The 19203-nt window shown below is 39.0% G+C and overlaps 1 protein-coding gene across 1 annotated transcript in view; it reads left to right on the top strand.

The window, feature by feature from the left end:
• The first annotated feature begins 6728 nt into the window (after positions 1-6728).
• Positions 6729-19203, top strand: part of ipmkb (inositol polyphosphate multikinase b) — a 31081-nt gene continuing 18606 nt past the window's right edge. Inside the window, exons 1-2 of the mRNA XM_057825369.1 lie at positions 6729-7878; positions 17174-17259. Of these exons, the coding sequence (XP_057681352.1) occupies positions 7647-7878; positions 17174-17259 (318 nt within the window). The 5' untranslated portion in view covers positions 6729-7646. The remainder of the gene's footprint in view (positions 7879-17173; positions 17260-19203) is intronic.

Genomic DNA, 19203 nt, shown 5'->3' with positions numbered 1-19203 from the left:
GATGATGGGAAGTGGAGTTGACAGAGGTCGAATCGGAAACCCACGCGTTGACGTTATTGTGACGCGGCGGTGACGTCTGAATAGGAATGATTCGGATGATTATGTTATGATAAATGAAGAACTACGTTTCCGCGTGTTGTAATTTAGCACGTCCGCTTCGGATTCGAATTTTGGCTCAGGTGCTAAAATGTTTGGGGGTAGGGGTGACCTGTCTTACAACATTCCAAGTTAAGTGAAGTTTTTTTAATGGAAGTTTTGATATGGACTGTTTGATAGCCAATTAGCCAATATCAGCCAATGATATAGGATATTGAATTACATGTTTAAATTTCAAACCAAACTTTTTTTTAAAGTTTTGGCATGATTCCACCTCCGTATCTTATCATCACACATCTACTCAAGTACAGGTAAATGCTACGACATGGTAAAACTACTCCTAGAAGTACATATTTCCTCAAAATGTTCATGTACAGTGGTATGAAAAAGTATCTGAACCTTTTGGAATTTCTCACATTTCTGCATAAAATCACTATCAAATGTGATCTGATCTTTGTCAAAATCACACAGATGTGAAAACAGTGTCTGCTTTAACTAAAACCACCCAAACATTTATAGGTTTTCATTTTTTAATGAGGATAGTATGCAAACAATAACAGAATGGGGGAACCCTCCCCCCCCCCATACACACACACTTCCTGTAGCTTCTGATCAGTCAGGCACATCGGTCAGGACTAATCTTGGCCCATTCTTCTCTACAAAACCGCTGTAGTTCAGTCAAATTCCCGGGATGTCTGGCATGAATCGCTGTCTTTAGGTCATGCCATAGCATCTCAATGGGGTTCAAGTCTGGACTTTTGACTCGGCCACTCCAGAATGTGTATTATGTTCTTCTGAAACCATTCTGAAGTTGATTTACTTCTGTGTTTTGGATCACTGTCTTGTTGCAGCATACGTCCTCTTTTTAGCTTCAACTGTATGACAGACGGCCTCAGGTTTTCCTGCAAAACATCGTGATAAACTTTTGAATTAATTCTTCCAGTAATGATTGCAAGTTGTCCAGGCCCTGAGGAAGCAAAACGCCCCAAATCATGATGCTCCCTCCACCATGCTTCACGATGGGGATGAGGTGTTGATGTTGGTGAGCTGTTCCATGTTTCCTCCACATATGACACTATGTGTTAACTCCCAAACAATTCAACTTTGCTTTCATCAGTCCACAAAATATTTTGCCAAAACGTCTCTGGAGTGTCCAGGTTCCTTTTTGTGAACATTAAATGAGCATCAATGTTTTTTTTTAAAAAATTTTTTATACACCGGTGGCTTCCTCCGTGGAGTGCTTTCATGAACACCAATCTTGGCCATAGTTTTACATATAGTTGAGGTGTGCACAGAGGTATAGACCCTACCCACGTGACGTCACAACTCCGCTCTCCTGAATGGTACCGCCCAATTGTCCGTCAAAACATAGTGTTAACCTGTTACGGCTACGTACATTCCTCCTATTTACGGCGTGTTTTTCTGCTCCTTAACATTAATAATCAAAATGGTGAAGGCGTGTGTGGCTGTTGGTTGCACTAACAATGAAAGATGGAAGGAGAGACTTGAAGTTTTACCGTATTCCGAGGGATCCAAAGAGGAGAGCGAAATGGACGGCTGCAATTCGACGTGAAAACTGGGCATCAAAAAAATCACCACAGACTATGTAGTAGTCATTTTATATCCGGTAAGATGCATTTAAGATATACTTAGAGGGTTTTGGGCTGACAAATAACCACAATTAAGATCATTGCTAGGCTAATCGCCGACAACATACACGTATGTATGTAGTGAGAGTGCTATCGCTAAACCATATAAACATTAAAAGCCTTAACTCCATTGACAAACGACATAAAATACATTAGACTTGACAGTGGATGTTAGCAATAACAAAAGATTTTGAATTGAAAATTTCGTAACTCACCTTTCCAAGCACAAGATAGATTTCTGCCGAATTTTCGTGGACGAGGACCTGTTTCACCCAACCAGCAACGAAGTATTTATAAGCCTCCAAGCTCTTGAAGTTTTTCAAATTTTCGTGAGAATAGGCTGATTTTGTGTGGACAAGATAATTGTAAATATCAGCGTAGCAGATGTCAGGCAGACAGGGCGAAGACAGTGGGTCGAAAAACATCGATTTGGGCATCAAATATGGATCTGGCGACTGTATAGAACGAAGCTTTTCCACATAACGCCTTTTATGCAACACATCCAGTGAGTTTACGGCATCAGAAAGCACCGGGTCTTCCATGAAATGCATTTTAAATTCCTCGATCAATTGAAACCAATGCTAATACAGAGACAAAATGACGGACAAGTGGGCGGAACCATACAGCGAGCACGTGGTTTTGTGACGTCGGTGGGTAGGGTCTATTGGACTCTGCCAGTGATTTCTGAATGTCTTTAGCAGACACTCTAGGGTTCGGTTTTACCTCTCTGAGTATTCTGTGCTGAACTCTTGGTATCATCTTTGGTGGACGGCCACTCCTTAGGAGAGAAGCAACAGTGCCAAACTCTCTCCATTTGTAGACAACTTCTCTGACTGTCGATTAATAAATATCCCGACTTTTAGAGATGGTTATGTATCCTTTCCAGCTTTATACAAATCAACAATCCTTGATTGCAGGTCTTCAGACAGTTCTTTTGACCGAGCCATGATGCACACCAGACAATGCTTGTCATCAAGACAATTCTTACCAGGTGTGTCTTTTATAGTGGGCAGGACAGCTTTAACCACTCATCAGTGATTGGGCACACACCTGACTCAAATTGTTTGGTAAAAATTGGTTTCAATTGCTCTTTAAGTCTCCTTAGGCAGAGGGTTCACTTACTTATTTTTCCCCCGTCTGTCATTGTTTGCATGCTATCCTCAATAAAATATGAACACTTACAAATGTTTGGGTGGTTTTATTTAAAGCAGACACTGTTTTTATATCTATGTGATTTTGACAAAGGTCAGATCACATTTGATGTTGATTATATGCAGAAATGTGAGAAATTCCAAAAGGTTCAGATACTTCTTCATACCACTGTAACAGATAAAATGTCAGTGGTTGAATGTAACGAAGTACAAATACTTACTAAATAGTTACTGTATTTAAGTGCACTATTTTTGTGTATCTGTACTTGAGGACAAAGATAAAGTATTTTTTCACATTTTACAGCACATATTTGTATTTTTTACTCCACTACTTTTCAAATTGTAGCCTGCCTTACACATTACTTTTGTTTGTTGTCTTTTTTTCTCTTATTGTGAATTAATCGTTTCTTTTTCATACCTCCGGCGCAATCGATAAGCCCGTGCACCGATACCGTAATTGAGCACTAGATGCAACAACACGAGTACAAGCAAGATTAGGCAGGTGAACAAGAAATTGACCAATAGAAACCAAAGTACAGTTAGTGGCGGTATGTACCTGAAAGTTGCTTGCAATCCACAATAAAGCTTAGATTTTGGAGTTTTTGAGCTTCTTAAGCTTCTGTTTACAGTGCAGTCAGTTTTATTGCTTGTTTTCCCCATTCTGCACAGTTTTAAATAAAACTTAGCAGTGAAGGAATTTTCTGGTTCTTTTTTTGAATATTGACTCAGATATCTGTATGTATGTATAATATATACATATATTACATTTGCAAATTTTAAAGCAAGTACTTTTGGACTTATACTTGAATATTTTTTTCCTTCAATACTTGTACTTTTACTTACGTAATTTTTTGCACCTGTATCTTTAAAAAAAAAATTTTTTTTTTAAAGTGAGTACTTCATCCACCACTGTTAAATGTAAGGAGTTACTACACACCTACTCAGGTTGCAACTCTTACGTAATTTAGGAAAAGCATTCATAAACGTCATTACGTTGTTACAAAACAAGTGTAGTACATCCTCGGTAAACTGTTTACTCATTATCTGTATTTGTGAAATTTATTTAGAGTAGGCTGTATTTCCACCAGATAAGTGTAATTGTGCAATTTTAGAGGAGGGCTTGCGTGGGAATCATGTTAATTGTGGAAGATGGGGTGAGATGAGTTAGACAATCTCTCAGGGGAGCAAACTTTTGGCTCTTTGAAGAGCAGGAGAGGGTTTAGTCTTCACAAAAATCAACATCATCCATTCAATATTAAATAATGAATGAAGGTTTTTGAGGTAAACACATTTTTATTTTTTTTGCCAATTCATATTGAAGTTTTTTTTTTTGGGTAGGGGTGACCAATTTACACCTTCCAAAGTGGTGTACATTCATTGATTGCATAGGAATAGGTCACACTTTCTTTGACAGCGGCATCATATAACTGCAATAAGACGTCATAATTATGACATGACACTATAATTGGCACTATCACTGACTCCATTTATGTCCAGCTCAGATCTTTACATCCATTCAAAAGTGAGATAATTTGCCGGATGACACAAAATTACATCTGTTATAAGCATTCATTAATGCTCATGATAGTGTCATATCTTGGTCTTAAGACAGGCTTATGGCACCACTGTCAAATAAAGTGTTACCAACTACCATAACTAGAAATTAATGAAACAACTGGAACACTAACTGAAGAAATAATTAGAACAGATCATGAATTTTGATTGTTATTTACATCAGTAGCGCTGCAATGCATGTTAGGAGGCATGTTGGACGACAACAGTGTTGACTGCAGGTGGCAGCAGAGGTTGGGTTGTCTCCCCTAAGGGAGCTGTGATGGCCAAATGAAATTTCTTGAAGCAATGAAATTTAATGGTGGTTCATTTGGTTTTATGACAGTCTTATGAATGAATGAATTTATTGTCATTGTCATCATCATCAGTATCATTGACAGCTACAGAGTGTGGGATAGTTTGGCCAGAAAGGAGAAACATTGACACAGACTATGGAATAATTCGCCCGAAAAAAGACAATGACACCCAAAGGAACACGGGGAAAAAGCAAATGCTTATCGATACCCGTCCCCCAACAGTCTGGGACGCACAGTCTAGCATGTTAGTGTTGCATAGTCCATTTTTGTATGATGCCGCTGTCAAATATAGTGTTACCGGTTAATATCTTTTGGTGTAAATATTGCATAATACAGTGAGGACAGCTGCGGCTTATAGTCCAGTGCGGCTTATCTATAAAGAAATGCCGTTTTCGTGTCAAATTTGGTGGGTGGTGGCTTATAGTGAGGTTCGCCTTATAGTCTGAAAATTACGGTATTTTGTAATGTATTTTTTGTTAATGTTGCTGTTCATGCTAATTATAATAATTGTTAAATCTATTATTTATATATATATATATATATATATATATATATATATATCATTGACTTCCTGATCCTGAAATTATAGGTGATTATCTCTGCATTTGGTCAGTTTTGTGCATCTAGTGTAAAATGTGAGAATTTAATAGCCATTTTAAGTTTTGCTGTACTTATAGAAAAAAAATAATCATCGGATTTTATCCGGGAACGACTTTGAATTTTTTTATGCCGCTGCTCATGGAGACTCATTAATGCCAAAGGTAGGTGCCTGTTTTGGTTTTAGGTCAGTAGCAGCTTTGGTTTTGAAAACATTTTCATTTTAAGTTTTTTTTTTTTAAAAAGGCCCCATGTCCCGTCAATATATTATGTAGTCTATGATACATATATTTTTGTTAATTTCATCATTTAGACCAGGGGTCCCCAAACTTTTTCCTGTGAGGGCCACATAACTTTTCCCTTCTCTGATGAGGGGCCAGGGTCAGTTTGTAACAGAAAAGGTGTGACGATTGCAGGAGTGCCTAAATGTAAAAATTTATTGTTTTTCAGAAAGCCACAATCAAATAACCCTTTCTGGATTCTTCACGGAACAAAAGTAAATAAAATAATAATATAATATATAATATGATATGATATGATATAATACTAATAACACTATTAATCAAATAGATAATAACCAAATAACCCTCTCTGAGTTCTTCACAGAAAAAGGCCAGGAAATAAATAAGACTATTGAGAAAAAATAAAATAAAAATGCTCTCTGGTATTGTTCAGGGGGCCGGACCAAATGTGGAGGGGGCCGTGTCCGGCCCGCGGGCCGTAGTTTGGGGACCCCTTGATTTAGAATATCATAAGATTAAAAAAAAAAAAAAAAAAAAGCTGGACAATAATTTAAAAATAGTAAATAAGCCTGGAGTACCCCCCAAAAGGCCATTTTTCCCATTGCCCCTCCCCCAATGATGACATTTAATCTTAAAACTGTTGAAATAAAAAAAAAAAAAAAACGATATTTTTTTAACCTCTTCATTTAATTGGGAAAATATTGTTAGCAAATCGTGTTGAATGAATAAAGTTAGCATGAAAAAAAAACTTTTATGATAGGCTTCATTTAATTGGGAAAATATTGTTAGCAAATTGTGTTTGTAATATTGTAAAACAAATAGCGTTGAACAATTAAAGTTTGCATGAAAAATATATTTTATGATACTCTTCATCTGGAAAAATATTGTTAGCAAATACTGTTTACAATATTGTTAGCAAATAGCGTTGAATAAATAAAGTTAGCATGGATAAAAAAAAACCCTATATTTTTTTATTCTCTTCATTTAATAGGGAAAAATTGTTAGCAAATAGTATTCACAATATTGTTAGCAAATAGCGTTGAATAAATAAAGTTAGAATGCAAAAAAAACCCACGAGACCGTCTGCCGTAAAGGAGTTAAAGCGTATTTACGACAGTATGGAAATGTCGCAACGTATTTGGATTCGTCACCTGAACCGATAGTTTCCTCCTGGCTGTATTTCACGCACTTACGTTTAAATATGGACTATAATGCTGACGAGTGTCTTATTTCGTCTTACCGAATGGGGTAGGCCTTCGTTTTAATGTGGTTCCGTAGCGCTTTGGCGAATTTTTCATAGTTCAAAATGGTAGTCTTCGTAAATAACATTTGACTACACTGTTTTCGTAATATCCGTACATCATTACAGTACTCTGCTTTTGCTTTGAATCATAAATAAGTACATGATTCTGAATGTTTCGCAACATCAGTCCAAGGCGACTCAACGGCACCGGCCGAAGGAGAGAAACCGGATGCAAATTGATAAATTCTAATGAAAATGGGATAGTGTAAATTCATTAGAAAAACGTTGGGTTAGGAATGCTGCAATATTATGTAACCGTTGATACTGACAAGTTGATTCGCGTCGTTGCTCAATATGTATCACGCGACGCCTCTTTGTTTTAATTTGAAATGCCCACGCGGAAATAGCGCCCGCTTCAGCCATAATCGACGCTGTCAGGAAGTGGGATGTGGCCAGATTGTATTTATGCTGCTGTTCAAGATATGAAAATCATTGAATCAGCGCGCCTCGGGAGGTCTGCTTCACCGCAGGTCACAGCGGGGATAACAGTGTCGCCCTCGGTCAAACAACTTGCCACCGGGAGTCCAAATCGGCCAACGGAGCCGCCGTGTCTTTGCTTTCGTCTGGATTGGACCACTTGCCTAAAGACTAAACAACCTCACGCCCAAACACTTTATTGCAACTGCATCCAGGGCGTTGGTTACGTAATAAGTATGTGAAGCCATATAGTGACTTTTTAATTATTGATATATTTTTGGAGGCGGTTTGGCTCCAACTGGGCCTCGTCGTTCGTTTTACAAATGTCAGCAAGTCACCATCATCAAGTGATGATGGAGTCCTCCTTAGCGCTCGGTAGACTGGAGCTGACTTCCGCCGTCGGTGTTAACATGACCCCGTGCATCTCTCCCGGCGCCTCCACTAAAGAGATGAGCGGTCCCCGGCAAATCGGAACGCAAGGACCGGCTCACCTAAATGGATGTGTGCCGCTGTCACATCAGGTCGCGGGTCACAAGTATGGAGTGGATAAAGTGGGTGAGTAAAACTTGAGTGACAACAGGTGCACCCCTGCTCGATGAATGTGCTCTTAGTCATTAAGTTTTAACGTGAGTGGTTTGGAAAGAATTGATTGATAGAGATTGACTAATATAGGTTTTTCAGGACCAATACCGATGATTAGTAGTTAGATAACCGATAATCGATTCATGAAGCCGCAATCAATTGCTGTAAAAGTAAAAATTGGCGGGGAAAAATAATGCATTCACTGAACTTCATTGAAATGCCTAAAGCAGAGGGTCACAGAACCGCGGACCTCGGTCCAGTTCCGGACCCCCAAATCGTCTGGACCGGATCTCAAGCTGTCCGGACTAATACACGTTGCAACGACAAAAATCATTTTTTTCTGCGGGTTTGCAGAGCAGAGGCGGGCAACAAACAAAAACCTTAGCGGTGACGCACGTGAGCCAGCCAATGGGAGTGAAGCATTTGAAAGTTATTTTTAGAACAGCATCACTTTCCAGACTCCGCGAAGTGACAACCAAAAACTGAGCCGAATGAAGTTGGAGGAAGAGGCGAAAAGGTATGGCAAATGGCGTGCTCAAAACTACGCAAGATTGATGCAGAAAACAGTGTTTAAGGAGGAATAGACCAACACATTTTTGTTCATTTTACCTGGCGGCAGCACAAGACCGCTATGCCTCATCTGTTCAGAGACAGTGTTCTGCCAAAATCTGCTACATCGGCGAAACGTCCTACTTAGTCAAATTTGACACCCAAAGTACTACCGTGCGCGCTAAACTTGTTTTGTTTGGATGCATACAGGCAGAACGTACTAAAAATGCCTCAAGAAAATACTGAAATGCAGTTATACCAAATAAGGACGGTTTAAATACGCTACGTGACTAATGTGGTCAACTGCTTCAAAGCTAACACAAAAAAACACAATGGTTAAAAGTATGAGAGGGTAATACATGCAAAAAGTATTTTTGAGGCAATGAAAAGGTTCTAAAAAACGAAATAAAAACAAAAATAGTGAGTACTCGACGCTTCTGACCAATGTGCGCATGCGTGTTGATGCTTGCGCAAGCGCGCTGAGCGTTGTGTAGACGTTTCGCCGCGTAGTAAGGAATGGCCGAACAACGGTAGCGTTTGTAAAAAGCAGCAATTTGAAAAGGCACTATGAGACGAAGCACGCAGCTTTTTCGCAAAGTTTCCCTATGAACTCTGCCATCCGTTATCAAAAAATAGTGGAATTAAGGACTCAATATGATCACTTTATTATTTATTACTAATGAATTATTATTAAATATTATTTATTACTTACTATAAATTAATTTTTTTATATTTTATTTACATTTTTGAATGTTGAAATTATCAGCATGGCCACGTAAAGATACGTTTGTATTTTTTGGAAAAAAAAGAAGCATTAAAAATATTTCCGGACCCGAGATTGTTGTAATTTTTTAATTTCGGACCCAGAGGATTTTTAATTCATGACCCCTGGCCTAAAACATGTTTATTGAATGCCTACGCCAGACGTGTCCAAAGTGCGGCCCGGGGGCCAAATGCGGCCCGTGGTCAAATTTCATCCGGCCCCCAGCCTCTGTCATAAGATCAATAACCTCTGGCCCGATTAATTTATTCTTAATAAATTGGTCAGCAGTACTGCTACCAGCATATGAAGTCGCTTACACACTAAATGCTGCTCCTCATTTATCCACTAAAAGGCAGCAGCATTCTAAGCAACATTACCCTGTGTGACCCTTGACTTCCAATTTTCTAAAATGGTGACAATCAACAAAAAAAAAAAAAAGTTGACTGCAGCGGCCGGTACTTCAAGGATAGGTGGAAATTGGACTTTTTCTTCACTAAAATACGCAAGAACTGTGTCTGCCTCATTTGCTAAGAGACAGTCGCTGCTTTAAAAGACTTCAATATGAGGCGATATTACCAAACAAGACACGCTGACATGTACGACAAGATTACAGGGAAGATACATAGCGAGAAATTGAAGCAACTTGAAGCTAGTTTAATTTCACAGCAGCAGTATTTCGCAAGAGCCCGAGAGTCGAAAGAGAACACCACAAAGGCTAGTTGCGAGAGTTTATCAATTAAAAAAAAAAAAAAAAAGAAGCAAATTAGAGCTGAAAGGAATACTCGAGCAACTCGAGTTAACTCGAGTTTAAAAACTGATCCGAGTAATTTTATTCACCTCGAGGAATCGTTTAATTTTGCCAGCTCTAAGGATCACGCTTTGCCCGGACTACTTTTAATACGGGACAACACAACGCGCTGACGTCACGTGCGTAGAAGAAGAAGCAATAAAAATTTTTAAAAAACCTTACTGCAGTTGACAGCCGCTACAAACTACGCCGACGTTGCTAAAAGCTACGCCCGCATAATGCTAGTGTGATAGCAGGTAGTGTCCGATGTGCCTCATAGATGCATGCATTTAGGACTAGATGCGAAATGACAGACTCGGCCGCGTCTGGGCAGCGTTAGTAAACAGCCGCCATCTTTAAGCAGTAGACTTCTCAGCGCTAATAAATATAACGTTACTGTCACTGGCTCACGTAACGTTAGCCCTTCGGAAGCCTAGGTTTCTATTGATTATGACCACTGTCGATGCGTGGCTAACGTGTCTTGCATACAGGCTTTATTTAATCTGTAAAAACAGCGCTGTAGAGTGATGAGGGTGTGAAATTAAAACATAACGCTAACTGTCAGTTTTAGCTCAGTAGTCATTGCTGAATAAAACACCAAGTAGCACTGGTCCCTAATGTACTCCAATACAGCAGGTATCATGCATTTATTTTGAACACTGCAAAAACTCAAAATGCTATCAGCACTTACAGTTTAGACTAACTTAAAACTTAACTAGAACTTAAAAATAGCTTGACACAAATGGAAATTCAATTGAATCACGCGGGAAAAACACATAGCTTTCAAGTGATGTGTGTTATCAAGCGTTATTACATTTTCAGGTAAGACCCACCCCCATACTTCACAGTGGGTATGGGACCGTGTGGCACCTCATACCCACTGTGAAGTATGGGGGTGGGTCAGTGATGCTGTGGGGCTGTTTCGCTTCCAAAGGCCCTGGGAACCTTGTTAGGGTGCATGGCATCATGAATGCTTTGAAATACCAGGACATTTTCAATCAAAATCTGTTGCCCTCCGCCCGAAAGCTGAAGATGGGTCGTCAGTGGGTCTTTCAGCAAGACAATGACCCTAAACATATGGCCAAATCTACACAGAAATGATTCACCAAACACAAAATCAAGCTCCTCCCATGGCCATCTCAGTCCCCAGACCTTGTTTTGTTGGCAAAAGGGGGTTGTACAAAGTATTAAAACCAGGGGTGCTAATAATTGTGACACACATTATTTGATGTCAAATAATTCTCTCTTTATGTGGGATTTTTTCCCCACTGAATAAATGCACTTGTATTGAAGGTTGGATTTTTCTCTTTTTTTCCGTTAAGGTCCCATATTATTTGAATTAAAAAAATATATATTAGAAGCTAAAAAACACATCTTAACCAGGGGTGCCAATAATTATGGAGGGCACTGTATGCCGTAAAGCAGTCAGCACATTTGTATATATATATATTTTTTGTCTGCCAGGGTTCCTGCCACCCTCCTCAAAGTTAATTACTGCCGGTGAAATTGATGCAGACCCCCTCAAGATGTAAAAAGAGGTGTCATTCAACTAGTTGTCAGTTGACACTTTACAAATGTTCGGAAAATATTTTATAAAAGTTGAAAAGTTAACTAGTGTTGTTTTAACCAATTAGAGGACAGGGTGAATACTAGGCTGCATCTGAGCTGAAATAACCCAGTTTGAAGTTGATTTTTAATTAATTTTTTTTTTCATATCGGCCGGTTGGATTTTATTAAAAAAGAAAAAAAAAAAAAGGAAGATGCCAATATACGTCAAATTTCCAAATATCGGCGCTGATAATCGGTCTATCTCTAGCATTGAAGTCACTTAACAGATATACACCAGATTTGGATTAGCACCAGGAGTGACATCACAGGCAGGACTTTTACCCTTTCAGGGACAGTAGTCACTACAGTGGCAAAAACACTTTTCTAATCCTTTTAAGAATTGTTTTTACATTTCTGGTGCTGATTTGACGCTTGTTGCTTCATATTCGTGCTCGTACAAGCATGCGCACTATGCACGAGCTACAGTTGCGCTTCAGGCTGGAGGTGGCAGTGACATGTAAAAAAAAAAAAAAAAAAGTTTGGTCCCTTTTAGATATACACTCAACGGCCACTTTATTAGGTACACCATGCTAGTAACGGGTTGGACCCCCTTTTGCCTTCAGAACTGCCTCAATTCTTCGTGGCATAAATTCAACAAGATGCTGGAAGTAGCATACCTCAGAGAGTTTGGTCCATATTGACATGACGGTATCACACAGTTGGTGCAGATTTGTCAGCTGCACATCCATGATGCGAATCTCCCGTTCCACCACATCCCAAAGATGCTCTATTGGATTGAGATCTGGTGACTGTGGAGGCCATTTGAGTACAGTGAACTCAGTGTCATGTTCAAGAAACCAGTCTGAGATGATTCCAGCTTTATGACATGGCGCATTATCCTGCTGAAAGTAGCCATCAGAAGTTGGGTACATTGGGGTCATAAAGGGATGGACATGGTCAGCAACAATACTCAGGTAGGCTGTGGCGTTCCAACGATGCTCAATTGGTACCAAGGGGCCCAAAGAGTGCCAAGAAGATATTACCCACACCATTACACCACCACCACCACCAGCCTGAACCGTTGATGCAAGGCAGGATGGATCCATGCTTTCATGTTGTTGACGCCAAATTCTGACCCTACCATCCGAATGTCGCAGCAGAAATCGAGACTCATCAGACCAGGCAACGTTTTTCCAATCTTCTATTGTCCAATTTCGATGAGCTTGTGCAATTTGTAGGCCGTTTCCTGTTCTTAGCTGAAAGGAGTGGGACCGGCGTGGTCTTCTGCTGCTGTAGCCCGTCTACCTCAAAGTTTGACGTACTGTGCGTTCAGAGATGCTCTGGTTATTTGAGTCACTGTTGCCTTTCTATCAGCTCGAACCAGTCTGGCCATCGTCCTCTGACCTCTGGCATCAACAAGGCATTTCCGCCGACAGAACTGCAGCTCACTGGATATTTTTTCTTTTTCGGACCATTCTCTGTAAACCCTAGAGATAGTTGTGCGTAAAATCCCAGTAGATCAGCAGTTTCTGAAATACTCAGACCAGCCCTTCTGGCACCAACAACCATGCCACGTTCAAAGTCACTCAAATAACCTTTCTTCCCCATACTGATGCTCTGTTTGAACTGCAGGAGATTGTCTTAAACCATGTCTACATGCCTAAATGCACTGAGTTGCCGCCATGTGATTGGCTGATTAGAAATTAAGTGTTAACGAGCAGTTGGACAGGTGTACCTAATAAAGTGGCCGGTGAGTGTATATAATAATTGATTTTACAAGCGCTGCTTCTGCCCTTTCAATTTCTACCAGTAAATAATCTTTTGCATTTTTTATTTTTAACAATAATTTTCCTGCTTCTATTAGTCGAAATGAATGCTAAAGTAACTAGTAATCCATGTAATTACTTTCTTCAGGGAGTACTATAAGGCATTACAATTACTAAGAGTAATGTGTAATATATTTCTGAAGAACATAACTAACCCCATTTTTTTTTTTCGTTTTCAGTTTAAAGTGCCTGTGACACGAAAAAGCATGTTTATTTCATAATACACGCGGTATTTTATGCTCCTGAATGATATGGACCGCTTGGATGTGTGTGGAAGCGATCACTATATTTATTTAGTTTTTTGAATCCCGCGCCAGGAAAATGAGTGACTTCCGGCTTCGGTCTTGCATTGAGGAGGAGGGCGCTGTGACGTGTACGGTAGAAGACGTCCTCTTCACGCTACAGTGTACTGTTGTGTATGAGGACGAAGGATTCAGCTGATTTTGCGGATTAATACGTTTATTTTTCGCATCACGCCAGCCAAACGGCTGCAGAAAAATCATTCTGTATGAGGGAGAGGCGTATGCGCCTTTTTGGAGTTTCAAAAGGTTCCCATTCACCGTGGATATTTACTGTGGGACCATTGGACTTACGAGGAAGTGAGTAAACATCTTGTTCTGTATTATGTCAAATACGAATACAGCGATTACAAAGTAAACACTACAAACTTCCTTTAAATGAAGGACTACTTACGTTTGATCATTGATAGGCATGTAAAAAGCTCTCCTAATGCATTAGCAGCAGCACGTTAGCTGCGTTAGCTCCAGCCAGCCTCCTCCGGGGAACGAACTGTAAATTGCTCTCTGCCGGGCGGTTTGCCGATCCGCTAAGACATTCGACAACCGGGTCGTCATGTCAAATAATCCAGGATAGCTTTGTGTGATTTTCCGCTTTGAAGACTTTGAAACATCACTCGGTTCGGGTTAGCATGTCGGCTAGCTGTCACTCCTTCTGGTTTGTTTACATTCTCCGAAGCCGGGGAAGGGAAATGACATATGTCCGATTTAGGTGTCATAAAATATCGTTCGGGAGGTGCGACAGTAAAGGTGAAGTCGACAGTTTTGACCATTATGTAGTAATTTTGCCATGTCGTCTTGAATAAATGGATTTTTATTATTTCATATTCCATTTAGCACAAGATTGTTATTTGTCTTGACCATGCCATTTATTTAGCAATTGGGGAAAAATACTTGGATAAAAAGAATATCCTGTAAAAATATGGAAGTAAAGAGACAGAAACAATGACATTTTGCTGCTCTCTTCGTCGCGTTTTCCTCATTGTGAATAGTTCCCCCTCGACGGGCTGACTGGTCCTTCTCAAGCCATTTATATAGCTATTGGGGAAAAATACTTGCATAAAAAGAATATCCTGTAAAAATATTGGAGTAGAGAGACTGAAACAATGACATTTTGCGGCTCTCTTCGTCGCGTTTTCCTCGTTCTGAACAATTCCCCCTCAGTGGGCTGAATAGTAAAACCGATGAGCCCAGTCTACCGCTGACGTCATCCACCTGTTGGGGACGCTAAAGCCCTATAATGGTAGGCGTGGCTAACCGGCAGATTAAAAGACTAATTTCTCGTCATCTGCGCTTTGCTAAATTGTTGTATATAGTCGAATCGTCTCAAAATATGATTCTAATTCACATAATAATGCCATTTAAGACTTTTTTTCTGGTGTCATATGCTCTTTAATTAACAATGACAATTGTTTTAAACTGAAACAATGGGCTTACCTGTAAAAGCAGCAGACCAATCATTAAACCATTTATAAGAAAGCGTTTCTTATCTATGAAACAATGGAATTAAAAACAAAAGGAAATCAGTTTCAGATGAAACTCGCTTCCTTTGAGAGGGGTACTTGCCTGTCTATTTAAACAGAGCAGCATTGAGTGAAACAGTAAGATGTTATCTCATTTTACGACCGGGCCCGGTCTTCGACAATCATTAACACAGCTCACGTACATTGAAGTGATAGACTCTGCCGACAATGTTACATTATGCTGTGTAGAACAAATAGTGGAATCCTGCTCGTCCTGTATTGCTGCTGACTGAACATGACTGTGCTCCTCCTGTAGCTTGTTCGCCTAAGCTTCCAAATGCATTGACCTCCATAGGTAATGTTGAAATGTGCCTAAACTAGAACTCCTGTACTTTACTTCTATACAATACTATAAAACTGCGATTGCTACTTTTATATACAGAGCAGTAGCAGAAGTGTATATCTTTGTCGTATTTAAGTTAATGAATTTGTCATGTTATTACAAGCTCACGCGCTTTCACAAAAGTTTTAGAAGGTAAATGGCTTCTCTCGGCGCCCTCCTGTCATCGCGATGGTTAAGCGTGTTTAACCTACTGCCTTCTGGCAGGCATTTCAGGACCCATAGGACTCAGGAGGTCAGCAGGTTCAGGGACATTTTTTGTTGTTGTTTTTTTTGCGCAGAGCCGTCAGTAACAATGAATTAGTGCAACAATTCAATCGAGGGATTCGATTAGAAAAAAACTTTGGATCAAATTTTGGTGCTTCGAGGATTCGTTTAACCATTTTAACATCGGACATATTGGCGGCGACACATTTACGCAGATCAACTTCGAAGCCTCGTCACGTTGTAATTACGTCACCCACGTGCCACTGGTTGGTCTCGTTTGAAAGAGCGGAAGTTGAGGTCCACGCCCGTTTTTACTTGAAGCCAATCAACCGTGTGAAACGAGAGAGAATGTCATTTGAGTTTTATCGTTTTACTGCCCTCATAAATAAACATTAAAACGCTGCATGGACCACCTGTTTGCAAGGGTATAGGTTTGGTTTCAACATTGGCAGGGACGATATAACAGCGCAACCTGCATGTACACTTTTTGCTCGGGATGAGACACAAATGGAACCGAACAGATTGGGTGAACGATGATCAGGGCTGCATTTCTCATGCATATGAACCTAATTAATTGATATGCTAAATCAGGGGTAACACACAACGTCATGTGTGGAGGATAAAAGGAACAGCTCACAAACATCAACACCTCATCCCCACCGTGACATGGTGGAGGGAGCATCATGATTTGGGGCTGTTTTGCTGCCTGTGGGCCTGGACAACGTGCAATCATTAATGGAAGAATGAATTCCATAGTTTATAAAGATGTTTTGCCAGCAAACCTGGGTCCGTCTGTCAGACAGTTGCAGCTAAAAAGAGGATGGATGCTGCAACCAGTCAACGATCCAGAACACATAAGTAAAACAACTTCAGAATGGTTTCAGAAGAACAAAATACACGTTCTGGAGTGGCCAAGTGAAAGTCCAGACTTGAACCCCATTGAGATGCTGTGGGATGACCTAAAGACAGAGATTCATGCCAGACATCCCAGGAATCTGACTGAACTACAGCAGTTTTTTTTTAGAGAAGAACAGTTGAAGTTATTGCTGCCAAGGGGGAGGGGGCACAAAATATTAAATTTGATGTTTCACTTTTTTTTTTTTTAACCTCTTCTGTCATGGTTTGCATACTATCCTCATTAAAATATGAAAATCTGTAAATGTGTGGGTGGTTTTAGGTAAAGCAAACAGTTTTTTTCATCTGTGTGATTTTGACAAAGATCAGATCACATTGGATGGTGATTTTATGCAGAAATGTGAGAAATTCCATAGGTTGATATTTTTTCATACTACTGTAGCCCTGCGTCCTATTCAAGGGAAAACTTGAGTTGCATGCCTGAAAAAAATGAACTAGTTAATTGTCAATCTTTTTGAAAAGATTAAATCAGAAGCATTAGCTATAATCTTGTTTTGTCCTTTGTTTGTTGAAGGAATTCTGCAACATCCAGATGGAACAGTCCTGAAGCAACTCCAACCTCCACCTAGAGGACCAAGAGAGATGCAGTTTTATAGCATGGTAATGCTAACCGTCTCACAATGTATGCACACATTTTGAAACAAAAAAAGTCAGAAAAATTCAATTACTTTGACTGGACTAGGGCTGATCTTTTATGGTAACAATACTCGTTCAACAATTAGAAAATTACACTCTCTAAATTTTAAATCTTTGAAAAATTGAGCGTAAAGTTTCTAGTCTGTTTAGACTACAACCACATTCCCAAAAAATCGAACTAATGTCATATTTAAATTAGGGCTGTCGAAATTATCGCGTTAACGTGCGGTAATTAATTTATTAAATTAATCACGTTAAAATATTTGAAGCAATTAACGCACATGCCCCGCTCAAACAGATTAAAATGACAGCAAAGGGTCATGTGCACTTGTTACTTGTGTTCTTTGGAGTTTTGTCGCCCTCTGCTGGCGCTTGGATACGACTGATTTTATGAGCATGAGAATTGTGTAATTATTGACATTAACAATGGCAACCTACTAGTTTATTTTTTGATTGAAAATTTTACAAATTTTATTAAAACGAAAACATTAAGAGGGGTTTTAATATAAAATCTCTATAACTTGTACTAACATTTATCTTTTAAGAACTACAAGTCTTTCTATCCATGGATCGCTTTAACAGAATGTTAATGTTAATGCCATCTTGTTCATTTGTTGTTATAATAAACAAATACAGTACTTATGTACAGTATGTTGAATGTATATATATCCGTCTTTCCATTCCAACAATAATTTACAGAAAAATATGGCATATTTTATAAATGGTTTGAATTGCGATTAATTACGATTAATTAATTTTTAAGCTGATTAATTCGATTAAAAATTTTAATCGTTTGACAGCCCTAATTTAAATCCAATCTATAAGTGGTCTAGATGGGATTTGAACTAGGGCTGTTCTAAACGACTAATTTTCTCTCGATTAGTCAGCCGACTATTTTTACGATAAGTCGACTAATGTAAATTTTTTTTTTTTTTTACTAATTTAGCAATGACATTTTTGTTGATGCTTATTAATTCACAAAAACATTTTTGAACACTTAAATTCTTTATTAAAGTACAAATAAACACGTAATTAACAATAATAAATCACAAACAATGAGGTCAAATGCTGATAGCATTAATTAGTGCAAACGAATGGAATGAAAACAGATTCAGCACACCGAGTTTGCCTTTCTAACACGATTCAAAACAGTTCTTTAAAAAAATATATATATATATATATCTAGCATTACTATTTTAGTATACTACTATGTATAATAGGATTATAATAAATATTCATTGCCAATCAGATTTTTCATAAAGGATGTCATTTTAAAGCTATTCTTACTGTATAATCTGAATTCTGGAGTATGTGAGATTAACTCCAGAAATCGTTATGTATATGACGAACATGACGTGCTTTTATTTTGAAAAGTTCACCAGAAGCACGTTCGCTAAACCGCTAACCATAAGCTTTACACTCCGCAAAAAAAGCACTTCGCCATTGCATGTGTTGTCAGTGTTAGATTTTTTTTTTTTTTTTTTAGATTTTCCATGTTTTGAAGTGTAATCTTTTAACCTCAAGTTTGCGTTTTGGAGAAAATTGCCAATGTTTTATAGCAGGCTAAAGTAGGTTGTCTTTTTCCCCGTTAGCCTCAATGTAGCAATGCTAACGTTTACAGTGTTTAATATAGATGTGTTTCCTTATTTTGTGTGTCTGAACTTTAATTCTACAGCATGTTGATGACCAATAAACATCTGTGAAAGGAACTGAAGTCTCATATGCCATCAACAGGCATCCTCAAATGAATGCATGCACGCGGCTATAAAACGCAGCTGTGAAAAAGACCGCCCTCATTTTTATATACCGCGTGATAAATGGACTCATTGCATATCACGACAGGCTTAGCAACTTCAATGAAACAGGTCGTTAGTTAGTTAGATGGACTTACGATCTGCCAGCTTATTG

The sequence above is a fragment of the Corythoichthys intestinalis genome, chromosome 21 (assembly GCF_030265065.1).
Source record: "Corythoichthys intestinalis isolate RoL2023-P3 chromosome 21, ASM3026506v1, whole genome shotgun sequence".
In the NCBI taxonomy this organism is placed as follows: Eukaryota; Metazoa; Chordata; class Actinopteri; order Syngnathiformes; family Syngnathidae; genus Corythoichthys; species Corythoichthys intestinalis.
The sequence above is the reverse complement of the archived record's forward strand: the minus strand, read 5'-3'. Positions and strand labels throughout refer to the sequence as shown.